This window comes from Anopheles merus, chromosome 2L (genome assembly GCF_017562075.2).
Source record: "Anopheles merus strain MAF chromosome 2L, AmerM5.1, whole genome shotgun sequence".
Taxonomy (NCBI): Eukaryota; Metazoa; Arthropoda; class Insecta; order Diptera; family Culicidae; genus Anopheles; species Anopheles merus.
Genome location: NC_054083.1, coordinates 2,644,246 through 2,671,641, shown reverse-complemented (window position 1 = coordinate 2,671,641; position 27,396 = coordinate 2,644,246). Strand labels below are relative to the sequence as shown.

Here is a 27,396-nt window from a genome sequence, read left to right as displayed (position 1 = left end):
TTGAAATTAGCTTCTTAACCATCGATTGGCATGGGCATTAAATGGCCTCATCAGCAGCGGCACGCAAAAAATAAATCATCAATACACCATAATACTTTAAATCTTAAAATGAATCAGCTTCTCCCGCATCGTCAAGGTCGTCTAACACAAATAAATAAATGCTAACACTCACCAATTACAGGCGGTCCCCGAGATACACGGTTAATGGGGACCGAAAACGGCCGCAAAATACCGCGTATCTCGAATTTCCGCGTAAGTCGAATCTCGTGATTTCCATCCAAAATATCCCTAATTTTCGTGCAATTTTGCAAGTAGGGGTGGTTTTAGCCACCAAATTAATTGTTTGATATATTTCTACTGAATTGAACAGTTTTAAACCTTTTGAAATGGTATTTCACTTTTGATCAATACGGAAATTATTTGGTATTTCGCAATGGATATATCAAATCAGTACAATTTGCTCAAAGAACTGTCAAATTTGGAAAACCGCGTATCTCCGAATCCGCGTATAAGAGGTACCGAGTATCTCGGGGACCACCTGTACAATACACAACCGCAATGCACATATATAACAACGCATACACACAATCAGCCGACGGCGAAAGGCACGGCCTGAAGCGCAAGTAAGGCAAGGCAGGATGAAGGAGGGAGAGGAAGAGGACGAAAAAATGGGCGCCAATATTTTTGAAATTTTTGATTGTTTTTTTTTATTTTTGCTCCGCCGTTTGAAATAGTTCGTCTATTTCACCAACAGATGGCGCCAAAACTGCTAAACCCAGCGCAAATTTCCCTGAAGTCCAGCGCAAGAAACCGACCCATTTCCTGCGCAGAAAACTGTTCGATTTTGCGCAGCGGGGCTATCCCCCCCGACCGGCAAAGCGAAAGGCGAAATCATAGCGTTCGGAGAATTTTATCATGCCTTCCTTTTCTCTCCAACGGCAAATTTGTCAAGCAGCTCGTCGAGCTACCCGTCCCAGGCTCCGCCTAATACTCCTTGCCAGACCGGGCTGTCGAAGGTTTAGTTGTGTTGGTGCGTCAGACAGCCAAGCACTGTCAACCGTCGTCCGTGCTTTTTCCCTCCATTGCGCTATCTCTTTCTCGCGTGTGGTCAATGCTCATGAGTTGCTGTGGCGCTTACAAAAGCCGTTAACAAACATTACGGCATTGCATTTGAATTTTCACAAATCAAACCAAAAAAGCGAAATGAGTTCAAACGCTGCAATGTAAAAATGACGAAGGAATCGCTAGTTCACGCTGGAAGCTTTGCTGTGCAACGTGCAGAACCTTAATTGGCATTAACACGTTCACCCCGGCGCTAATTTTCATCAACTTTATTTTCTGCCGGCATCTAGAACGCAAGCTGATTGTAAAACCGGCATACTGGAAAGTTCACTGGGAGTCTCTGGGGCCTGCCATCGAACTCAACGTGTTAAGCATTAAGCATAACTTTGTTACCCTAAGCTTTTGCTTTCGTATGTAGTAGATTACACAGATATGCTGAGCTGTCTGCGCAAGTGTATAAGTGTGCGTGTGTGTGCAGCACTTTCGCCAAATGTGTTTTCTTCCGGAATGTTATGATCCATCGGTCAAAGAAAAGAAGGTTCATGACAGAGGCGGATTAAGGGAATTGGGGGCCCTAGGCGGAAAGATGAGTTGAGGCCCCTGTAAATGATAACTGATGACCGAGAGGAGGGGGTACTGGCATACAGCTGTTGAGAGATTTAACAGTATACTTAAATTGCCGACGGGAGGGAGAGGGGGGCGGTGGAGAGAGAGACCCCTTACGATCATCGGTCCCATGCCCTAAAATTGTTTCCTGGCAAAGGGGGGGGGGGGCACATGGTTCTCCAGACACGGGGCCCCAACGAACATCTATCCTAGGGCCCTTGTCGCTAATACTCTGTCCACTTGTAGACATACGGCATACTATAGACTAGCGATCTTCGGCGACCGCCTAGTCCGCCTACCGTTAGATCCGCCGCTGGTTCATGAAGGTGTTTTTTTTTATAGTGGAGGTACATCCTTCCCCCTGCTAACGTATGCATCGGACAGGAGACAGTGTGGCAGTTTGCAAGTTGCCCGGTGAATAGGAGCAATCCCGCGGCGCCTCATTCCTCACATCTGCATGCCCGTCGTGGGTTCTAACCGCGTATGAACCGTTCGTCGTAGTAAAAGCTGACTATCTGGCTATGTGGTACTCAAGCCCTGAAAAGGCCAATATGATCGCGTAGGCTAATACGCCAATAATAATAATAATAATAAGAAGAAGAAGAAGAAGAAGAAGAAGAAAAACTTAGCATAACATTCCACACCCGGGGAAGAGTTTGTCTTGACTTTGTTGCTGCAGGATCTACCGCTACGGCGCGACAAATCAACGGAATGAAATCGACCAAAACATGAACCTACCGAACCTTACCCATTCCAAGCCATTGTCGGTCACACGGCGTCATGATACCGACTCCAAGCCAACAAGCCACCAGATTCTGGACGGACAGGTGCAGCACCATACGCGCACCGTAATAAACAAATGCAGAATCCTCTTTAGTATGGATTCAATTCAAAATGTCGTTTCCACTTGCGCCCGCTAGCTGAATTGAAAAGAAATGTGCTACATATCACACGCACGTTTGCTTCGATCGTGTGTCTTTTTAATACCCCCAATAGCAGAGCCGGTCGCAAAGATGGTGTTGACAATCCAATGGTTGTGTTGTCTCTCAGGTAGCGAGATCGAAAATGGATGGACTTTGTAGCCGCAGCAGATGAAAATGTACCCATGAGAATATAACAGCTTTGAGGTTTCTACACGCACGCACACACGCACGCACAAACAAGCACGGACACATGCATGCACGCGCGTACGCCAGCACACATGCACACACGCACGCACACACATACACGCACGTACCCACCCACCCACGCCAGACACACGCATGTACGCGCGCACGTGAGCACGCACCAACGAAAGCGCGCACCCGAGCGCGCACCCACCTCCAATCCCCCGCCCCACCCGCATGATCGAGTACAGCTACCGTATCGGTAGAACTGCTGGTTCAGCTATCTTGTAGCGCATCCTCATTCAAAGCGCCGGGCGGGGTGGGGGATCCCGACATGATAGAGTGAACGGTCACTTTCCCCGCGCTGTGTGTGTGTGCACCCGAAAACTCGAGACAGATTTCGGCACATACAAAAACAAATATTTTATTGCCACTAGACACCGTGCTACATGATGCTTAGAAGGTCGTTGAAGCATCTAACATGTTCGAATAAAAAAATAGATTAGTATTAGACGTTCTCGTATGCTTGTTTTAAATAGGCGTCTAGACCCTTGATTGGCACGGGCATCAAATGGTCTCATCAGCAGCGGCACGAAATAAAATAAACCATCAATACACCGAAAACACATTGAATCCCAATCCAGCTTCTCCCGCATCGCATTGTCTCAAGGTTACACACTAATTAATAAATGCTAACACCCACCAATAACAATACACATCCGCAATGCACATATATGAATCAACGCATACACCACAAAAGCCAATCGGCGGAAGGCACGGACAGAAGCGCAAGTAAGGCAAGGCAGGGTGAGGGAGGGGGAAGAAGCGGACGAGAAAATGGGCGCCAATAATTTTAAATTTTTTGACCGTCCCTGGCTCCGCCTCATTCCCCTCGCCTGAACGCGCTGTGACATGTATCGATGTGTTGGTGTGTCAGACTGCCAATGGCTGTCCGCTGTCGTCCGTGCTCTTTCCATCCCTAGCGCTATCTCTTTCTCGCGTGTTGTCAATGCAAAGCGTGGAGAAAGGAACCGTTGAGAAATGAAAACAAACGCCAACAGAATTTTCACCAGTGCACATCTATCCTTCGCAAAGTGTTTGTAGTAAAAGCGTGAAAATGGAACGTAATCCAGACTAGTGTTGGCCGTTCCGGTCCGAACCTAGTAAAAAAGTTCCGTTCTTTATGTAGACCGTTCCGTTCCGATCCTTTATACAAAATCGTTCCGTTCCGTTCATTCCGTTCTTTCCGTTCTTTCCGTTCATTCCGTTCCGTTCCGTTCATTCCGTTCATTCCGTTCATTCCGTTCCGTTCCGTTCCGTTCATTTCGTTCTTTCCGTTCATTCCGTTCTTTCCGTTCATTCCGTTCCGTTCAATTCGTTCTTTCCGTTCACTCCGTTCCGGTCTTTGCCGGTTCAATATTGTTAGCAAGGTGCTATCGTTCGTGCGTTCCGTTCTTTAAAAAAACCGGCTTTGTCCGGCTGTTGCTTGCTGCGTGCAAGATAACTGTTCACTCTTTCTCGCACACAGTATGTGTTGCCTGTGCACTCTCCCATGCTCACAGGAATATTCATCGCACTTCGTCGCGTATCGTTTATAAAAATCGTGATAAGCGAGACCAAAAATGTTATTTGGTGTTATAGTGCAATTTGTAACATCTATTATACTTTTTGTTATAATTTAGCTTATCCTAACCAGACAAATAATTATTATAAAATTTAAATCTGTACTCATATGGCAGAACGGGTTGGAAGAGATGTATTATAATATGCGATTATGAACAACGAAAAATAAAATGTATTTATTTTTTATGCCACGATATCTGCTTGATCTTGGCACTCGGCATGATTCCAATACTGGGCCATTCGTTTCGAAGCATTCTGTTCCATTCGACAACCGTTTGAGTGCCGTGATCTTGTAAACGATTTATGTGAAAAAAAACTATTTGTTTTAAATAGTAAGTGAAATTCAAATAATAAGTCAATCTCGTGATACAATCATCAACTCGTACCACTCAATAACATCGGCATGGGTAAAAGCCTTGAATGGATCGTGCCCCAATACGCTGGGATGATTATCCTGCTATGGGCATTTAAGTTACTGATAGCCAAGCCTATTAGTGGTACAGAAAGGCTTTGACCGAAAATGGTCGTCGCATCTAAAAAGTTTAAAAATGCTAGATAATAAATGCATGCTTTATATTAGCACAGTTGGTACAGCTTCCTGGACATCAGGTTGAACCCATCTGGATTTGGTGATTTCAGAATGATGAATGCCTTTTCATATCCTGTCTCAGGTAACACCCCCCCCCCCCCCCCCCCCCCGGATGACAGTTTTGCTTCTAAGCCCTGAGTCGGTTCATTTGCACCCCAGGTTCACGTTCCGTTCTTTTTGAAAAATGAACTAGTTCCGTTCCGTTCCTTTTTTTAACGAAATTCCCAACACTAATCCAGACACAAAGAGTGGTTTGGTGTACCATGCAGCTGAACGGGCGTGTAAGCGGCGTTTTGAGGAGTTGGAGAGGGAATTCCGTCGTGCCCGGCAACCGGAGCTGCCGGCTTAGGGTGAGTACTTGGTGAACGGTTATGAGTGAGGTGAATGTAACGAGCAGTGTTGTAAAATGTGCTACGTGTCTATATTACAGAAAACCAAGCCGATGATGCTGAGCCATCGTACATGGAGCCCGGTCCGAGCTGTTTTACATACGATGCTGCTCCGCTTAGCGACATCGAGGAGGACAGCATGGCCGACGCAAGCAGCGGGGCAGAAAGTGACGACGTCGAAGACATCCATGTCGAGGTGCAAACGCCGGACCAACCGTACGAAGACCTTTCGTGCGAGGAAGGTTTGCGGCTGTGGGCCCTGCAAACTGGGCAAACTCATCGTAGTTTGAACCTTTTGCTGGGCCATTTGCGGCAGCATTTTCCCAACGCCAGATTGCCTAAGGATGCTCGGACGTTAATGAACACGCCCGCGTCCAGAGCACCGGAGACAGCCATTACGCATATCGCAGGGGAGACGCTGTGGTACCAGGTAAAGCCGGTACCAGGTACTAACCGTGCATTTGGTAAAGTGCTTATCCCATTTTTTTTATCGTTCCAGTGATGATCAGCCAACCCAGGAGGGGTTTGAGTTGAATTTTTTTGTGGACGGCCTGCCGCTGTACAAAAGTAGCCGGTCCCAATTCTGGCCCATCATGATGCAGGTTCACAACGTGCGAAATACTCCGGTGATGACGGTTGCGATTTTTTGTGGCGAATCGAAACCGTTAATCCTCGAGGAGTTTTTGGACCAGTTCGTGGACGAAATGAACCACCTTTTCATGAACGGCCTGGTAATTGGAACCCGCTTTTACTAGGTAGCCCCGTGTGCTTTCATAGCAGATGCTCCAGCACGTGCATTCATAAAAGGTTACTTACTTACTTATCCGGCACTACAACCGCTTTGCGGTCTTGGCCTGCCTCAGGAGTGTCCGAAACCGCTCACGGTCTCGCGCCTTCGTCTGCCAGTCCGTTATCCCGGCCTTAATGGCGGACGCCTCCATGCCATCTTGCCACCTCAATTTGGGCCTACCACGCCTCCTCTGTCCTTGTGGACGGCCTAAAAAGACTTTACGGGCTGGGTCGTCCGTTTCCATGCGTATAACATGGCCAGCCCACCGGAGCCTGGCGAGCTTTATACGCTGTACGACAGTGAGGTCGCCGTACATCTCGTATAGCTCGTCATTATAGCGGCTCCTTCATTGTCCTTCCACACATACGGGGCCAAGTATCCTTCTGAGCATCTTCCTCTCGAACGCGGCTAAGAGGGTTTCGTCAGATTTGGACAGTGTCCATGTCTCAGAGGCGTATGTGAGTACTGGTACTATATAGGTACTATATAGTCCCAGCTTCGTCCGTTGCGACAGGTTCTTTGAGGTGAACTGATTTTTCAGGCTGTAGAATGACCGGTTGGCAGCCAGCATCCTTGCGCGCAACTCAGCTTCCATGCTGTTGTCGTTGCTGACCTTTGACCCAAGATAGGTGAATTGTGGGACGACTTCAAAAGTGCGTTCACCTATCTGCACGTCACGCCTACGTAGATTCTGATTATTTGTTGGTGGGCCCGCTGATGTTGACACCATCAGTTTGGTCTTTGCCTCGTTTATCTGCAATCCGAGGCTCTCTGCCGCCTGCTCGATCCCTTGGTAGGCTTCTGCTACATAGGAGAGCCGCAGACCAATGATGTCTATATCATCAGCGTATGCCAGGATCTGGGTTGACTTATAGAAGATGGTTCCCGTAGTCTCCACCCTCGAGTCACGGATGGCTCTCTCTAGCGCCAGGTTGAATAAGAGACAAGCAAGCCCGTCCCCCTGGCGCAGACCTTTGGTGGTAGCAAAAGGTCCTGAGAGTTTTCCATCCACCCTCACCTGGCATGTGACGTTGGTCATAGTCATTCTAACTAGCCTTATCAGTTTGGCCGGGATTCCAAATGAGCTCATAGCGTCATACAGTTTTACCCTGGCTATGCTATCGTATGCGGTTTTGCAGTCTATGAAGAGATGGTATGTGTCGTTTTTGTATTCAGCCATCTTCTCCAAGATCTGCCGCATGGTGAAGATCTGATCAGTGGTAGATTTTCCGTTTCGGAATCCTCTTTGATAGTTTTCGACTATCTCTTTGACGTGCGGGTTAAGGCGATCCTGAAGGATCGGGGAGAATATTTTATAGGCGGTATTCAACACCGTAATACCCCTGTAGTTGTTGCAGTCCAACTTATCTCCCTTCTTGTATATGGGGTAGATGATGCCGAGATTCCAATCACAAGGCATCGATTCGCTATCCCACACCTCAGTAACAATTTGATGAATCTCGTTTTCTAGTCGTGCACCTCCATTCTTGACCAGTTCGGCTGCAATTCCGTCGGTTCCGGGTGCCTTGTTATTTTTCAGCCGACGGATAGCCTTTCGTGTTTCTTCTATGCTAGGTAGCAGTAGCATGTCACCATCTGCTAGTGGCGCTTCTAGCTGTTCGCTAAACTGGTTATTGAGTAGTTCATCAAAGTACTGAGCCCACCGCGAGAGGACCTCTGGCTGGTTACTGACCAGATCTCCATCCTTGTTGCGACAGCAGGTTACCTTAGGTACAACGTTGTTTCGGTGACCTGCTATCGCTTGGTAAAACTTTCGTGTCGATCCGTACGCCTCTCTGGTTTGCTCGAGTTCCCGCATGTTTTGCTCTTCCAAAGCATGCTTCTTGGAGCGGTGAACTCTTCTCTCATAAAAGGTAGGTTGTTGATAAAGTGCCTTCTACATATACAGTGCAATGTGTGTCCGCTTAACACGCACAGTGAAATACGGTACTATGCATTATTTCTAATTATTTTTCGTTTCATTTTCTTGCAGGTGTTAAAGGGCATAATGCATACAGCAGGTGCCAGAAGTGCACGATCGTAGGGGTGTTGGACGGACACCGGATGTACTTCACGTATGATGCGGAACGCCAGCCACGAAACCACAGTGACTTTTGCGATAACAAATATCTGTCACACGTCAACAAACGCACCCCCCTTACCAGACTATTAGGTTGTGATATCGTGGCCGATTTTGTGTCGGCCGAAGATATGCACCTACTGTACAAGGGCGTGGAGGCCAAGTTGATCGATTTGTGGATAAACGGCTTCTCTGGCTTGCCGTGTTACTTGCCACGCCGGCAACAACGTCAAGTGTCGGAGCACTTGCGCCTGTTAAAGCTCCCTACAGATTATCAACGCAAGCGGCGCGACCTGCGATACGTCCAACTCTGGAAAATTTCCGAGTATAGGATGTTTCTGCTGGTTGCCGGTTTCGTGGTTCTGGAGGGTAGACTTGACGATGCAGCGTACCAACACTTCATGTTGTTGACGATGGCTGTAACATTCATGACCACCACCTACCACCGCACAAAATGGGCAAAGGCTGACTCATTTATGCATAGGTTTGTGGCAGCCTATGGAGATTTGTACAGTCCAGTGCTTCTGAATAGCAACGTGCATAACCTGCTGCACGTTTACGAGGACGTGTGCAGGTTTGAGGGTTTAAAAACCATATCGGCCTTCATTTTTGAGGCATTTTTGCACGACCTCAAAAAGTTGGTACATTCCGGGAGGCACAGACTAGTCCAAGCGGTCCATCGTTTGCTGGAACTGCAACATATTAATGTTGCCAAGCGCCAGCAAAACCAACAAAAGGTGGACGAGCAATCGGTGCGGACGGTTGGTGTCGACACCATAGCTACCGTACGGGAGGGCTTCACGCTGCGGCAAAATTTCCGCGACCAGTGGTGTATGGCCAACTCGGGCGAGGTGGTCCGGTACGAAACGGCCACAAAATCGGGCAACGAAATCACAGTGCAGGGAAATGGTTTCTTGAGCCAGGTGCCTGCATTTACAGAACCGTGCCTCTCGACGGAAGCGAATGTTTACTCGGCCAGCATGAACGACTTAAACACAGGTACCCTGAAACACTAGCCCAGCAGTACCTTGATGTGCAAGTTAGCTGCAGTGCAGACAGCGCGGGCCGTAAATAATGAGAAATAGTTTAGTTACACAGGTGAAAGGAGAATTGTGATTGTAAAAAATATACCTCTTCCCGTATTTCTCACGTAGCCCAAGTTTGTGTTTTGTGCTTTAGATAAATAGGGTAAATAATGAGAAATAGTTTTGTCACACAGGTGTTCATTGTAATTGTAAAAAATATGCCTCTTCCCATATCTCTCCCGTAGACCAACTTTGTGTATTGTGTTTCAGATCAATCGGGTGAATAGTAATCAAGTTTTGGTTGGTTGTTTTGTGAAAGAATCAAAATGTTATTTTCGTAGTCATAATCATAATATATTTACATTCTTTTAATACTTTAATGTATACGTCTTTAACTGTAACTAACTTAACTTAACTTTGAAATTAATTTACTAACCTAATGAAATGTTGTCACTAAACTATCTTAAACTTAAACATAACCTTACTTAAACTAACTGGCTTATTTAACGTATCGCAATACGCGTATGAAAAAGTTGCTAACGTATGCTGTTGTTATGGACGAATTCCCCATGATGCCGCTTTCCGGAACAGCTCACATACGTTCGGGAAATGGGACATCGCTATTTTATCGTTCCTCGCAGACCAACGGCATCTCAACACAAATGTGGCATCCAGTACCAGCTCCTTCAGCTGCTTCAGCCGCTTGTCCATATGTCTGGACGTGATGTTGCTGTGCAGCCAACTCACGCAATTCCTCATATATTCCCTGTCGCTCAACTTGCGCTCCAAGTCGTTCAGCTCGTCCTCCGACCGTACAGGCTGCAGCGTGAAGTCCTCCGGGACGGGACGCGAACTTCCATCCTCATCGCTAAATAGAGTTTGCTGCATTCGGTTTACCACGGCCTCCAACACAGCCGTGGTTTTCCGGACAACAGCGACCTCTTTCTGCAAGGATTCGTTTTGCGCCGTTAAAACGTCCAAGCGGCGATTTATGTCGGCTGCCTGCTTGGCTGACTGGTTGGCGTTCTCGGTTATCAACCGGTACAAATCGGAGACGGTGGCTGAATCAACAGGGACTAATGGAGCGACGGTCCGTGTTGCGGTAGAAGCGGCGGTGGGAGCGGTGAAATCGTCGGTGGGAGCGGTGAAATCGTCGGTGGGAGCGGTGAAATCGTCGGTGGGAGCGATAAAATCGGCGATGGGAGCGGTGAAATCGGCGGTGGGAGTTGCGGTGGAAACGGTGGTGGCCCGAGCGGCGGTTGAGGCGGTGGTGGTTCGAGTTGCGGTGGGAGCAGCGGTCCGAGTTACGATGAGAGCAGCGGTCCGAGTTGCGGTGGGAGCAGCGGTCCGAGTTGCGGTGGGAGCAGCGGTCCGAGTTGCGGTGGGACCAGCGGTCCGAGTTACGATGGGAGCAGCGGTCCGAATTACGATGGGAGCGGTGGTGACCCGAGCGGCGGTTGAAGCGGGCTGCTGCAACCGGGATAGGTATAACGGTGCCCCCAACCTGATCGTAGGCAGGCCTGCGGTTGTCGCGAGTTGAAAACCCATAACTTTCACGGCACTGTCTTTACTTGAACCAGCGCTTTGGGATTCCTGTCGGGAAACGGTGGGGATGGAAACGGCATGGGAACCGCTACTTTGAGGTGGCACAAATGATTCCTCCAATTCTCTCTGCTTCTTAAACTCTTTCAAGCCCTCCGCTGTCATGACCGTCGGACGCTTGGTCGGTAGTAGGACAGACTGGTTTGGGACCGCGGAGGTGCCTGGGCTGGAGGTGGTGCTGGCGGAGACAGAGGCGGCGGTGGTCCTGGTGATGGCAGTGGTGGTGATGGTTGTGGCCGGTGCCGGCCAATCTGCCTCATCGAACGGCAGCACGGGTCCAGTGATGTTTTTTTTTAGATCTCATTGTTTGCTAGGATAAATAAAAAAAATAAATTAGAATCGTACACGTTACCGGTAACCGCGGTCAAATGGTCTAAACGGAACCGGTATGAAGGAAGATCACCGAGAGTAGAACACTCCAGCGATCGAAACAACACACGGTAAGTAAAACCAGGAATAAAAAAATATATATACAACTCACCAATATATCCGTTACTAATCCGCAACCACAAATAACACAACAGCACTCTGATCGTTGGTGTGAGGAGGCTAGCTAGCACGTATACAATTGTTCAACACTTGAGAAGGATATGATACAGAGGAGCGCAACGTACGCGCAATAAATACCCTGGGGCGAGGGGGTGAGGTACGGGAACACACCCGGGAGCGAGGAGGGGAGGTAAAGAAATATACCTGCACAGTCAGGCAAAGGGGATTTCCCATTCGCGCTCTCGCTCCGTCTAGTCCGAACTGCCCGAACTGCCCGAACTGCGCGACCCAGCGCAGGGATCGCTGAAGTCCAGCGCGGGAGACCAGTCAAAATCTGCGCTGGCCAGCGCAGGCTTTGGTACATTTCCTGCGCAGGAAACTGCTCGAATTTGCGCAGCGGGTTTGGTACATTTCCTGCGCATGAAACTGCTCGAATTTGCGCAGCGGGGCTTGGATAGCTCGAAAAAGATTAGCTACAGGCTGCTAGACTTCCCCTACCTCAGTGAAAATGTATGTTTGACAGATATTTTCTGGTAGAATATGCCGCGTGAGAACGCGGCTATTGAACAATTATACTATTGGAACCCCTCATAGCGGGTACCCCGTATAACGAGTTTTCGCATAACAAGAAAATCTAAATGCTCCAGAAATACCTCTCTTAACGAGTAAAATCTCGCATAACGAGCAATTTCATTTTCGTTCCCGATTTCTAAAAGGGGCAGTATATAGTTGTAGAGGAAAAGTGTATGTGAGTTGACACATTACACTGTTATCCGAGTCATTTTCTAATGTGAACGGCATTATGCAACAATCCCAGCACTCGCAAGTAATGACAGCTTTTGAAAAACATATTGTAAGTTTTAAATAATGCTGTTCACATTGAAAACCGTACCGGTAAACAGTGTAACGCCCACTACCGGACCAAAACTCACAAAGTCATACAAAAGTCTAAAAAATCGGGGCGGGCTATCAGCGCATTAACTCCACGTCCAGATAACTCTTTTCAGATCAGATAGCGGAGCTAAGAACTTTGCTGCGCTTAACGACAGGTGGAGTAAGTGAGATGGAGTATCAGTTTAATAACTCCATTTCCTTCCTTCTTATTTCACAATATTGGAGGCGCTTTTAGGCTACGGCCGTGGAAGTGTGCCTCACTTTATTTTAGTGTTTAGTGTACCTCACTAAGAAGCGTGAGTTTCACAAGTCTGAGATGTATTGATTAGTGTGTTCTTGCATGCATTCTTGCATTCTCGTGAAGGCGAGTATTTCGATACTAAGAATTGATCAATGCATTACTGTTGTCACTTGGGGGTTGTGATGCATATAATCCCTAGATACATGCACTTTTCTTGACCTGGAATCAATTATTTCTTTTTTCATAAAAATTGTATTGAAAATAACCTCCCACATAACGAGTGAGTCATTGGGACGGATTAATCTCGTTATGAGGAGTTCCACTGAATATGATTGAAAAGTCAATCGTATATACTTAAACTGATACGTACCTTCCTATTATGCTTCGAATTTTACTGTCGCTTTGCTGTGTAATCGCTGCCAGTTTATTGGCGTTTCCTTCTGCTGGCTCAGACATTTCTAGTTTTTTACGCATGGAGTCTAATGATGCCTGTAGCCTCTGAATTTCTCTCTCACACTGCTCAACTGATTTATTGGCATTCCTTCGCCTTCTGGTGTCATTTTCGCGGAAAATATTTGTATGGGTTGTAGTACACATGCTAAAATTATGATGTTGCGCTGTGTGCTGGTTCAAGTTGAAAGTTTTCGTTTTTTCACTTTCAGTTTCGTCGGTAGAGCTATCTGATAGGGCTCGTGCACACTCTATCGATAGACGTCGATGAAGGCGGCTTTGAAAACTTTGATTTCTTTGATGGTTTGTCAAAGCAGTATCGACACCGCTATTTCCACATAGTGCATGGCCAACGATATCCGATACATCATCCTTATCATACTGAAACGAAAATGTAATATTTTTATTTGTTTATCTGTTTAAACATTATAAGTTGTTATTCCGCATAATCCAATAATCACTTTCGAAACAACCCTAAATGGCTGAATACGATGGATGGAATGGTAATTGTTACCGCAAGGCCAGACGAGGTGAAATACACAGCGAAATGAACTATTTGAGAGGTAAAATATCTGTTAGACAACGCATCACAGCAACCAGCTAATGTGCAATGTAAACAAACAACGGGTACAAAATCGCAACTAAATCCCTTAAAAAAATCAATATCAAGTATATCGTTATTTTCAATCAAACAGCTCATTGTTGTTCCTCTTAAGAACATATTCTTTTTAAGTGATTTTCAAAAGCAGATGTTGTATCTCCCCCAACCCTTTAGCTATCACTACTATAAAATTCTAGGCAAGGCTGATCAGCGTTACTTTCCAGCTTGGATTTTTTTTGTTTAGTTTACATCCATACAATGCAATACAATACAACCGCTTTGGTTATGGAAAACGCAACGCCGACTTCGTTTTTAGTGTTTTGATAGGTATGGAGAAGAATGATCCTCACTGTGAATGATCCTCACTGTCGTACAGCGTATAAAGCTCGCCAGGCTCCGGTGGGCTGGCCATGTTATACGCATGGAAACGGACGACCCAGCCCGTAAAGTCTTTTTAGGCCGTCCACAAGGACAGAGGAGGCGTGGTAGGCCCAAATTGAGGTGGCAAGATGGCGTGGAGGCGTCCGCCATTAAGGCCGGGATAACGGACTGGCAGACGAAGGCGCGAGACCGTGAGCGGTTTCGGACACTCCTGAGGCAGGCCAAGACCGCAAAGCGGTTGTAGTGCCGGATAATCGAAATCGAATCGAATCGGAGAAGAATGATACAAATTACAGTCCAAATTTAATAATTAGACGTTTTTCTGTAATCTTTCGAGATTTTTCTATACATGGGCCTAAATTTTGGTTTAGGCATATCTAAAGATTGTCTTCTACGACGCGAAGGTAAAGTTTTCCAATAAGTGGTCCAAAGAACTGGATGCGGAAGCATTAAAACGCAGCAAAAACATTCATACGAAAAAGTAACTGAAAAAGTAACTGAAATAAATAACCTTCTTTTAGGAGTAACGGGTCATTCCGGCCTATACAGGCTTTTGATACTTAGTACCACTGAGCCGGATAGTCAATCCTTGCTAAGGGCCATGGGATGGGCATGTTAAGATGTCCGAGTTGACGACTCCCCGCTGGACCCCTCGATGTAACAAAATATAAAAATAGGAAAACTGGACTGGATGGTTCCATTAGTGCGTATCAAGTGGGAGCAGTATCAGGGCTCGGAATCAGGATCTGTTCCATGACTGACATGGAATCTTAATCATTTCAAGGGGTTCAGTTCCAGTACCGAAAGGTATATGTTGCAGGATGTGCATAGAGTCAGGATCAGTTCCAGTACCGTTATGGAATCAGTGTAGGTTTTGGTGTGGGTTCGGGATCAATTCCAATGCCGGTACGGTTTTGGAGTCGTTATGCCGGTATATATACAATTTCAGTACCGGTAGGGTAAATGTACCAATAGTGGTGCAATTTGTAGGGGAACAGATGTGCTTTAATAGAATTAAAGTGTCAGGAAGGTGCATTTATGAATATTTTAACACATTGCAATTTAAATATGTATTATATTGGCTATCACAAGCATTTTTACCATCAAACACAACACATTTACGAAAAAAGTATATTTTTATGACGACTTCGTTGTACCTATAATGGTGGTATGGTTCATATAGTTGTCGTATTGTGTTACTATAGTGTTGGTAACCAGAAATACCTAAAAAACTGTGCATAATATAACTGTTCTATTTGGCGTAACGTCCTACGCGGATATGCCGGCCTAAACAAAGCTTTCGAGACTTAATTCATTACCACGTAGCCGGATAGTCAATCCTAGCTACGGGGGGACGGTCCATTCTGGGCTTGAACCCATGACGGGCCCAGAATGGAAACCCATGAATCGTTCGAGTTGACGACTGTACTACGGGACCGCTACATGCCCCTTGTATAATATACATCCAACTTAGTTTGAAGCTGTTTTCATTTGAATTGTAAGAATCATATCCATAATAGTGATTTCTTACATAATTTGACCGTAAAAAATTTATAGTGTGATTGGTGATGCAAACATTCAAAAACTGGGAAGAGTATGCTTGATTCAATATCTATTTTTCACTCAGTTGGATGTGCGAATTTTGGACTTTTTTGGTAAATTACTAACAGGAAATTCATTTCAGTTCCTTATTTTTGGGGAAAAAATACGAAATGTCAACAATATTGCAGAAAAAAAATCTAAAATGCCCTGTTTTTACTAATTTTATATCTATACCCACTATTTCAACATGCCTATTTTATGTACCTATAATGTAAATATGGTAAAAACTCAAAAGAATGTGAAAATATGGTCAAAAGACAATGACTTTTAGAAAATCAGTAACATTTTATGAAAGCTATGTTAAAATAATAATAATTGCGTTGTTATGTGGTCATTAAAATATTTATTTTGCATTATTGATTATGAATTTTGTTACGAAATCCTATGGATTTTGAGAGAATGTTGACACATTTAACAAAATATAGGATTTTTCTATCACTGTTATGGAACTGTTATAGCTTTAAAAAACAGAGAACATCAAACAATGACATATACTACATATATTAATTGCACTTAAGTTATCGTATGATGGGCATCTTAGAGCCATACTACCACTATTGGTACTACCACCCCTATAGGTACTTTTATTCTAAGATATATATTAGGGTTAAGATATATTTCAGATCCGGAATGGGAATGGGATCAACTACACGACCGGAAAGGATCAAGATCAGTAAAAATTACCAGTAAGGGTTTAGGATCAGTTCCAAGATCAGGTTCATGTCTAATTATAACACCTATATGGGAATGGAATCAGTTCCAGCACCTGAATAAGTTGTATCAAATTTCAGATTCTACATGGGTTCTTGGTTAATGCATCACCTAGAATTAAAAACCACATGGAATTTGCGTTGTATTTTAAGAAAAATGTTACATGCAGGTTAGTATATACCCCAGAAATTATCTTGCATAACCCTGTAACCGGGCCAAATTAACTAGTACCTGTTAAAATTTTCGCTTGTCACATAGTTCATTTCGCTATATATTTCACTTCTTCAGGCCGCACGGTTAGATATCATAGTATACAACATTGTGTTGTTGCATCTAAGTAGTCTATAGGATAGAATAAATGTTTTTAGTTTTCTGTGTTAATTCAATATATACAGAACAGTTTAAGTTGTGTCCACCATTTATTTGAAATTCCAACAGGTTATGGGCCCAGGCCGTCTACGCTGATAAAGGTATTGGATTTTTCGAGGAAAATGGCTGATAATGTGGCGTTTGCGAAATTGAATTGTACCAACTACAAGAATTGGAGCTTCAGAATGAAACTTCTTCTCATAAAGAAAGGATGTTGGTCAGTCGCGAAAGAAGATAAACCGGAACCAATAACGGCAGCTTGGAGTAAACTGGATGAGCTGGTCATGGCTCATATCGTATTATGCATGGAAGACAACCAGTCCATATCAAAAAGGCGGGCAATGCAGCGGATGCATGGAAACAACTGGAGACATCCATGTGAAGAAAACTATGTCGACGAAGGTATCGATAATGCAAAAAATCTGTGGCTCGCGTTTAAAAAAAGGTGGCGATATCGATGCGCAGATCACGAAACTAACGGAGTTATTTGAAAAATGTATACATTTGTCTCCCAAAAAAACTTGGTGACCAATGAGTGATTGCTATTTTATTAAGTAGTCTACCCGAGGAGTATGATGTACTTGTAACAGCATTAGAAGCTCGTCCGGATGAATATTTCACGTTGAACCTAGTGAAGGGAAAACTTATTGACGAGTGGCAAAAACATAAAAAATCGAGCTGATTTTGAATTAACGGAAACAGCACTTCAAATAGGCAGGATCAAAGAAAATGATGTTACAACGTGTTTCTTCTGTAAACGGTCAGGACATCATAAAGCGCAGTGCGAGAAATTTAAAAGATGGAAAGACAAAAATCAGCAGTTTAGTGACAGAGAAAAAACAAATATTGTTTCAAATATAACACATGAAGATAGCGAAAATTGGGCATTTACAACCAGAAGAATATCTCTATCACCGCGCGGCCACATGAGGTGAAATACACAGCGAAATGAACTAGTGATGTGCAGTGTAGACAAATAACGTGCACAAAATCGTAACTAATTCCATTAAAGAACTTCAATGTTAAATATTTCGTTAATTTTTATTCAACAATTCATCATTTCTTTCATTTTGGGAATGTTATGCTTAAGAAGATATCCTTTTAAAATTAATTTCGAAAGCGGATGTTGTATCACCCCCAACCCTTTAGTAGCAGCTGTCAGATATTTCACCTGTCAAATAGTTCATTTCGCTGTATATTTCACCTCATGTGGCTGCGCGGTCAGAGAAACTGAGGCTACTAGATTCGGGCGCTACTTGTCACATCTCGAATGAAAGAAGTTTTTTTGAGATTTTGGATGAAACTTTCGAGGAAGCAGTAAGCGTAGCGAATGGAATGATATCAAAATCAAAACAGACGTGGATCAGGTAGGCTGATCGTGTTCGATGGAAGCGGAAATGAACGAATTGTGACGTTGAAGTATGTACTATTTGTGCCGAGTATGAAATCGAATCTAGTATCAGTGAAACGTCTAGTACAAGAAGGATACGCCATCACATTTAACCAGACTGGTGCACAAATCCAGCGTGGTAGAATAATCTTTGCAGTGGCTAAGATTTTTGGTAATTTGTTCGTATCATGCTTGGGAGAGAAGAAAATTCAGCAGCTATGGTTAATTCAACTGATTGTATACACTTTTGGCATCGTCGTTTGGGACATGTTGGATGTCATAGTATTTCAAAAATGACGGAACTATCAAGAGGAATTATATTCAAGAATTGTACTGAGAATTATATTCAAGAATTGTACTGTACTTCAAGAATTGTTATCCTGAAAGTAAAAATGCAGCGAATTCCGTTCTCAAAGCAATCTGAACGAAAAACAAATGCACTGATGGATCTAGTTCATACAGATGTTTTTGGACCTATGCGCAATGCAACTTAGGGAGGAAAGGTATTTATTAATATTTATAGATGACCGGAGCAGATATACAGTCATTTATATGTTACATAAAAAAACCGAGACAATAAAAAAATGTAAACAATACTTTTAACTGGTTAAGACTAGACATGGGCAAAATGAATCAGAACTGAATGATTCATTCCAATCTTTACACTGAGTGAACGAGTACCGCACCGCCAGATAAATGGAAATGATTCTTCCGCACGCTAGCGGTGCGGTATTGATTCTCCGTGCGGACGCTCTCCCTATCGACTATGAAAGTGTGCGATACATCTCCGTACGCTAGCGGTGCGGTATTGATTCTCCGTGCGGACGCTCTCTCTGTCGACTATGAAAGTGTGCGATACATCTCCGCACGCTAGCGGTGCGGTATTGATTCTTTGTGTGGACGTTCTCCGAGCCGACTATGAATGTGTGCGATACATCTCCGCACGCTAGCGGTGCGGTAATGATTCTTTGTGCGGACGTTCTCCGCGCCGACTATGAATGTGTGCGATACATCTCCGCACGCTAGCGGTGCGGTATTGGTTCTCCGTGCGGAAACTCTCCATACCGATCATGAAAGTGTGCAACAAACCACCGCACGCGGTGCGGAGTTCATTCTCCTACTCAGAAAATCAGCATGCTTTTTCGATCTGATAGTGTGTTAACTAGAACGAGAAAGCTTCTGTTATCCATGTCTTCTTTCCCGTTCCGCAAAATAGCAATACACTCTCGCTCTATGTAGTTTTTTTTCACCAGACCGAAACTGCAGGTAATTTTCCATATGTTTGAAGCACCCGATGTCGGCTCTGAATTTATGAAGAAGATTCTCCTCATGGACTATAGTTAACCACAGTTTATTAAACTGTACGATTAATTGAATGAGTGTTATGAATCCGTTGTTTTGAACGGCGATAAAGTTACATTTTTATAAAAAATACTTTAAACGAGTAGAACACAAAATGAATAATGATATAAGGAAATAAAACAAATCGTGATAAATTTAAAGTTTACATGAGCATTAAAACAACTTTGATTTCCTTTTTCTATGTTTGTAAATGTAACTTTATAAAAATAAAAAAATAAAATCGTTTGGATATTTTTGCAGCATATAATCGATATTTAAAAACGTACCGCACCTCAGGCGTGCGAAAGAATCACCGCACGCGTTCAGTTCATTCCACTGAGCGAACTGGACCACACCTGATCTTTAAAAAGAATCATTTTTCCCATGACTAGTTAAGACACAATTCGGCAAGAAGCCCAAAATATTACGATCTGATCGCGGTGGTGAATTTACTGGAACGATTTTAAAGGATTTTCTTGCAAATCAGGGAATAATTCCGCAACTAATAGCCGTATCAAAAGCTTATCGTCTAATACAGCGGTCGGCAAAGTCCGGCCCGCGAGCAAAATGCGGCCCGCCACAACATTCAATCCGGCCTGCGAAAGAATTTGACTGATTTTGAAAGATGAGAAGAAACGAAGAAACGAAACGATCGTACACAAATTACTGAAGATCTTTTAGTATACCATATTAAACCATCGTACTTTTTCAACTTTTACTTTAATTACTATGGAATGACGGACCGTTCAGTATGTTCGAGCTCGAGGTCAATATCCCCGTAACTTTAGCATGCTAATGTAAAAAACTTTAAAACTTGCACTTTAAAAGTGCAGTTTGTCGCTTGTGCTTTGTGACTTGTCGGAGCTGGTATGAATTAAACTCTACAAGTTTCATTTAACCATGGTTTGTGGTTCGATTTGCACCGCCACCGTGTACCTGATAATGACTGTGACGAAAATATGCCATTTTCGGCTGGCTGTAGAAAAAAAACTAGGAAAGATAATTTCTTTTCTTTTACATCTGTTGAAAGGGAATTATTTCAGATTACTTGCACAAATAAGTTAAAGATTTTGTGAATTGCCTTTCGTCAGTTATTAGGAATTTTCACCATGGTGGACGGAGACATGATTTACGGACATGCATGATTTAAGTTCTACCTTCGATTTTCATCAATTCCTCCTAAGTTTTTGCTACAAAATTGTTAGAGTAGAGTTTTTGCATCAGTTTGCGGACTAGGGTGTTATATCGAAATTCTGTTGAAATTCACCTGAAATGATTGCATTGAGTTTTCGCCTAATTGTTTGCCACAGCGAAGCCAGTGGATGCAATTCCTAATTCCTGATCTGTTTCTTCATGTTTCCCAGGTATTATTTTACTGTTTGGTGGGTTGCATCGATTTTCCGGTCCAGCTAACGCAGTAATGTAGCCACTTGCCCCTCTGTCTTCATTTCAGCTTCTTTGTTCTTCCTCAAAAATGAACCTGGGCTTTCTTACGATGCTTTCGTTGTTGCCTTATAGTTCCAAGACGTTGGCGACCAAAATGCAAAAACGGGTATATACGACGTCCAAAACGTTTGATTCACTTTTTGGCCATCATGGTTAGAGTTCGACTGATAGAGGAGTCAAATTTTGTCTGTTAACTAATGGGATACTACTGGTCAAAGTGTAATAAACGTTTTGTTAGTGCGGGTTAAGATAAACCCATGAAAAATCGATAATTGTTGTCCATTTTTTAATGCAACCGTTATGTAATATTAACATCATTTCAACACCATAATAAGCCTATCGAAATGAAGGTCGCATACGAAATTTAATGATTTATATTTTTGTATATTAAAAAAAATGTTAATAAGTAGGTTATATCAATTTTGAACCATGCTTGGATGACACGATTATAGGAAAACAGCAATAATACCAATCACATTGCTTGATATCATTAATCAATTATTTTGTTTTGTAAAATTTAATAAATTAATAATTAAATCACAATAATTGAATTACCGCATTCTCCTGGCCCGCGGCTTCAGATCATTAACTAAATTTGGGCCGTTGCCTCAAAAGTTTGCGGACCGCTGGTCTAATAGACACTACAACTGGTAAAATTACTATAGGCCGTGATGTTAAATTTATAGAATCGCACAATTACCAAATACCTCAACAAAATTAAGAAAAATAAAAAAATGTAATCAAGTAGTAGTGTCACTGCTCGATAATTCTAAAGAACTAAATTTCAACCCAATGAATATGTTGAAGCTCTAGGGGAGTTCAATATGATGAAACCAGAAGAAAAAGAACCACGAAATTTAAAAGAAGCTCTTGAAAGTGACGACAAAGAAGAATGGATAAAAGCAATGCTAGAATAACTAAATGCATTGAAAACTAACGACTCATGGGATTTAGTTGAATCACCAAACAGAAGACGTCCAATTGGTTGCAAGTGGGTATACAAGATAAAACGAGATGAGAAAGGTAACATTTGTCGATACAAAGCACGATTGGTGGCAAACGGTTTTAGTCAGCGTTATGGAGTAGATTATGATGAAGTTTTTGCACCAGTCGTTCGGCAAATTACATTTAGGACATTCTTGTGCATTGTCGGAAAAAGACAAATTCTTGTAAAGCAATACGACGTAAAAACAGCTTTTTTGCACGACGACCTTAAGGAGGAGATTTATATGGAACAGCCACCAGGCTTTGTAATTAAAGGTCAAGAAAATAAGCTACGTCGTTTGAAGAAAAATATGTATGGATTAATACAAGCAGCTAAAATTTGGAACGATCGTTTGAATACAGTTTTACAGCAGAAAGGGTTCAGTGCTTGCGATTCAGATCCTTGATAATAAGATTCAGATCGTGTAAAGATGAGACAATTATCAATCAAGTAGGTCAAGCACTTTCAAGATCGTTTGAAATAAGAAGTTTGGGTTACATTCGTTATTATCTTGTAATCCAAGTTGAGCGTAATGAAGCTGGTGATTTTTATATAAATCAGAAAAAATATATTAACGAAGTAGTTATATCGAGTGGATTAGAACAAGCAAAAACTTCGAATGTGCAATTGGATACGGGATACGGAAAACAGGAACTAGCAGAATTTCTACAAGATAACGAATTATACCGTAAGTTAGTAGGACAATTGCTGTACGCTTCAACCAATACCAGGTCGGATATATCAGCTCCTGTATCGATCCTGAGCCAAAAGATTTCAAAACCCACGAAAAATGATTGGATAGAATTGAAAAGGATAGTGAGATATCTCAAAGGAACAACTGACGTAAAGTTACGTCTTTCCGATTGCAACACAGATTCTGAACTTCTGGGTTACGCAGATGCAGATTGGGCGAAATGCAGAGTCGATTGGAAATCAAAAAGCGGATACATATTTCAATTTTGTGGTGGAACAATATCTTGGAGCTATAGAAAACAGACCTGTGTTGCGTTATCAACTGCATAAACAGAATTTATTTCGTTTTCTGAAGCGTCACAAGAGGCAATTTGGCTACAAAAGTTGTTGAAAAATCTTGGAGAAGAACATTTAAACATTATCATGTATGAAGATAATCAAAGCTGTTTGCAGTTGTTAAAATCGGAGAAATATAGCAATCGGACGAAACACATTGATACTAGGTACCACTTTGCGAAACATTTGAAGAAACTCGGCATAGTTAAATGTGTGTATTGTCGACTGAATAATTGCTTGCTGACATGTTAACGAAACCAATATCGAGAATCCGCATCGAGACTCTGAGAAAATTTTGTGGTTAATATTTGCATAATGAATATTGTATTGTATTTGCACAGCGTTGAGGAGGAGTGTTAGACATCATAGTATACGTTATGTTGTTGCATCTAAGTTGTCTATAGAATATAATATTTTTTTTTTAGTTTTGAATTAACATGTTTACTTCAATATATACAGAACAGTTTAATTTGTGTCTACCATTTATGTGAAATTCCAACAGTAACATCATAATATCTCAACGAAAAAGGTGCAGAAAATAACTATAAACGGTCAATACAAAATTGAGCTTACCTGCATCAATGGATTAGTTCGCGGCATACGCCTGCATCCTAATCGACATCCAAATAAACTCGTAGAAGCTTGATCATAATCGTTAGCATTGCTTATCGAAATATGATTTCGTTCTAAAGCTGATACGTTTCCCGTGACTAACGAATCAATATCATTAAAGTTTTCTGATGTGGTATTGCTGACTCGTTCATCGTCGCTCGACTCACTTTGTATGCTATCACCACTTCTGCGGATACCATGTATAGCTTTTCTTTTCTGTCGTGAATGAGGATTAGTACGATTTATTCCAAAATACTCTACAGCATCTGATAAATCGTTATGTTCATCAATTCCAAGGCTGGTGCATTCAGTTGTTTTGCTTGCAATCGGACTTTTACATGGTGACAAGACATCGTACGAGATATCAACGTAATTGTTGTTTAAAATTCTGTTCACATTGCTTTGTTCATATGGCGTTTTACGATCGTAAAAGTGATGAACGGTTCCGTGTGATGTGACGAGCGGATCGCTTTTATTGGATAGCTGCATGTTAATACTGGATACTGGTAAATCTGCTTTGGCGATTGCTTGATCATTCATGCATAATTTTTGACTTGTTTCTATATTGCAACTAATAAGGGTAGATGTTAATTCACGTGATGGTATTGCTCTATTAGTAACTATACTATGTTGCTCGCCAGTTGATTCTACCGGACTTGAGCTCGTCGATTGCGTAGGGATACTTTGATAGCCGGAACTACATATGTTCGAGATTTGACTAATAGACGCATTGCTACCGTTGGAAGGTATATTTGCTTTGGTATTTGTACCACATGGATCGCATCCACCACGGTTGGAAACACTTTCGCTAAACGAAGTTTGATTTTGTTCATCAGCATAATTTAACAAATCTTCCAAATCTTCTAGACTCATTGGCATTTTGGATGGGTTGAATGTTGTTGGCAACTGACGCGGTACAAACGAAGATATTGTTGTGATATTAGAAGCTTTCAGCGCAGGTGCTGGGTAGATATATTGAGAATATTGCTGTTCTCGATTTGTATCATTGTGCGGAATACCCAAATTAAATGCATTCTTATCCAAGTCGCTAAGATTAGAGCCTGGACTTGTAAGACGTTGGTGAGACCCTTCTTGAATTCGATTGTTAGCGATGTAATGACAACACGATATGTGTTTGAATAATGGCGTGGGACTTTTCCTGTTCATTGGATTGGTGAGATCGATGTCAATTTGGATAAGATTCTTATTGGTTCCATTTAACCTTGAATTTCCGTTGACTTCGTGATCGTTCCCTACCGAGTTACTGCCTTCTAGACAAGTATTTTCGCCAATGGAAACGCTTGTCGTATAATTGTTATAACGTGGTAACGTATTGGCTCGAATATCACCTTGTACATTATTCGATTTTTCTTTTTCGTTTCGCAAACTGTTCGACGTCATGCTGTTCACGGCACCGAAAGATGTAGCTCCTCTAGATGAATAAGTCCGTAAACTACCATTACAGATGATGTTCGAGCCATATTGGCTATTGAAATTAAGCTTGCCCATTGCACATACGTCGTCATTTTTATCTGTGGCATCTTTGTGCAACTGTTTTGTGTTATTGACTAATGAGTTAGTAGAAGTACTCGTAGAATAATGCAGAGAAAAATTAGATGAATGTGTCGACGGTTGAAGAGTATTTGACGATTGTAAGGTACATTCGTTTTTGAGCATTTTTGGGTTTCTCTTCGTGGAATATTCTTTGGATAACATTTTGGCGGAACCAGCACTTTGAAGAATGTCTTCTTTTTTTGATAGTAAGTTTTCTTTGATCTGAACATTGTGCGGTTTTCCAGTACAATATTGATCAGCATTTAATGTTGTGCAATTTACTTGCTTGCAATGCGTAATCGTCGCAAGAATTGCTGGCAGTGGCTGAATTTCATATTGTTTATCTGCTGGTAGGTTTAGCACTATTTCGTACAGTAAGCTATGCAAAATGGACAACTGTTTACCCTGATCGATACATCCAGACCAATCCATAAAATTGTCTCGATTACTAAAATTGGAGCACGATATGTCGTAAAGAAACTGCTTCATACGTGGTGCTTCTTGTTCCAGAAAATCGTTTAAAAATTCCATAAAATTTTCTTTTCCTTGAAACCGTGTGAAATTTGCCAACGTTTGGAGTGTCTTGGCAACAAGAGTCAAATTTCGTGTTGCACGCGCTGGTGGAAGCTCATTAGTGATGTTAAACAAACTAGGTGACATAATGGCTGGGCATAAGAAACGCAGAAATATAGAAGCGCTTATTAAATTGTCTGCCATGTCTTCGCGATCCAAATCATGTAATCGTTCACGAAATGTTGCAAAACAATCTCTTAGCTGCTTGGGAAAATTCTTACTACTCTCAGCAATTGCTATCCACACGGATTTAACAGTTCTTCGAAGCGCCTGCTGTTGACGCGATAACGATCCATTCACTTTAGTTGGATCTACTTCGCAATCTCGATCGGACGCAATTATTTCCGTTATCTGAATAGACAACGTGTCCTGTAAGTATTGCTCTCCGATGAGCTTAAGAAACGCTTCCATACTTTTCGTGGCTAAAGAATTGCCGCGAAACGTTAGTCTTTGATCACCAACTCGCAATAAATCTAACGCAACCACATCAGACAAAAATATAGCAGCCATTCCTTGAGAATGCATTTGAAGTACCAATGCTTGTCCAATATCTTCTTTTGCTTTAACTCCGATGATTGGTTCAATAACTTCGCAAACTTTTATGTAATTTTTCTTCAAAAATTCGTTAAATTCTCCGTAGACATCCAATGGCATAATATCAATCGATTGGTAACGACATTTGATTCTAAGTGTTGGTGCGGGATCTTTGGATGAGCTTTTTATTACGTTGTCCTGTTTCTCCATCGAAATTTGATACCAATCTTCGGAAAAAGTTCTCGCTGCAACTTTTTCAATGGGAATGGCTACCGATCCAACGAGCACATGTTGATCTTTTTTTTTCTTCTTTTCTGCTTCTCGATACACATTTACGGTGATAATGCTTGCTTTTGGAATATCTGGGAAATCGAAGTATTCACCCCAAAAAAGGAGATCTGCTCGCAATTTTACGGATGTTCGACCGTATAACGTTTTATCGATATATATCTCACAAAAGTAACGCTTTTTTGGTGGTAATGATTTTGCTTCATAAACCCACATTTTCAATGAATTATCTAGTCGTCGCCGATTGTCTTTGTTTGGAGAGATAGATTTACGCAAGCTATGTATCCATATATCACGTTCTTGCCGTGTCCCACAGCAGTAATAACGCTCTTCACGCGAAATACCTCGCACTTGAAAACAATGGCGTCTACCAAGGACAGACGAATGCACAGGAACCACTTCGATAGTTTCGTTGCAAGCTAAATCAATATTAGACATTACTACGTGAGTGGATAGCAGACTTTCGTGTGACCTAGAACCCCTGATACCTCCTTGTCCACGTTTTGAACGTTCTAATTTAATTACAGATTTAGTCCGTTTTAATGGAATAGATCGAAAGGATCTGAAAAAATATATATTAAAAAATAAGAATTATTGTTCAACAACAATATTTGTGCTACGTGAATAACCTTTTAGAGAAGAAATTTGTAAATCTTGATGTTGACTCTCCCTTTTGACCCATAACAGGTGTGCCAGGTGCTGATCCTCGACGACACGCCTTTTCATACGATGTGTCTGAAACACGAAGAAACAACATAAAAAAATCATAGTTTTTAACGCATTAAATTATAAGGTAAGATAAAATAACAACAGAATAATAAACAATACAGGGTTTCAAATCATATAAGGCAATAATTCAATCACTAAGGGAATGTTGCAAGCATGCGGAGGAAACTCCACAGTATCCTTGCTAAATTTCCTAGTCGATTACAACACTCCCCTATATAATTGCAACCAATTTGTCGATTGTCCCTACCGATTTGCACATTTCCCTAAGTGATTGAACTATTCCTTTATATGATTCCCTGTAATTG

General features: G+C 42.4%; 2 protein-coding genes across 11 annotated transcripts in view; both read right to left on the bottom strand.

Annotated features, from left to right (window-relative positions):
- The window catches only part of LOC121591377 (ras GTPase-activating protein raskol), a 39,625-nt gene that overhangs the window by 9,082 nt on the left and 3,147 nt on the right, over positions 1-27,396 (bottom strand). For 8 of the 10 annotated variants that reach the window (XM_041911784.1, XM_041911785.1, XM_041911788.1 and 5 more), the window contains 3 exons: positions 26,992-27,097; positions 23,375-26,924; positions 12,867-13,327 (listed from right to left, as the gene is read on the bottom strand). In XM_041911784.1, the coding sequence (XP_041767718.1) occupies positions 12,867-13,327; positions 23,375-26,924; positions 26,992-27,097 (4,117 nt within the window). Of the gene's footprint in view, positions 1-11,734; positions 12,716-12,866; positions 13,328-23,374; positions 26,925-26,991; positions 27,098-27,396 lie in introns of those variants that run through there. The other 2 variants (XM_041911789.1, XM_041911791.1) reach the window with 2 other exon arrangements.
- LOC121591379 (mucin-5AC-like) lies at positions 7,967-11,693 on the bottom strand. The gene is made up of 2 exons (XM_041911795.1): positions 11,354-11,693; positions 7,967-11,182 (listed from the first exon to the last, which is right to left on the bottom strand). Exon 2 carries the CDS (start codon positions 10,975-10,977, stop codon positions 9,823-9,825), a length of 1,155 nt encoding a protein of 384 aa, XP_041767729.1. The 5' UTR covers positions 10,978-11,182; positions 11,354-11,693; the 3' UTR covers positions 7,967-9,822.

Excerpts from the sequence above, each read along its gene's own strand:
- LOC121591379 (XM_041911795.1), bottom strand. The coding sequence starts at position 10,977 with ATGACAGCGGAGGGCTTGAAAGAGTTTAAGAAGCAGAGAGAATTGGAG.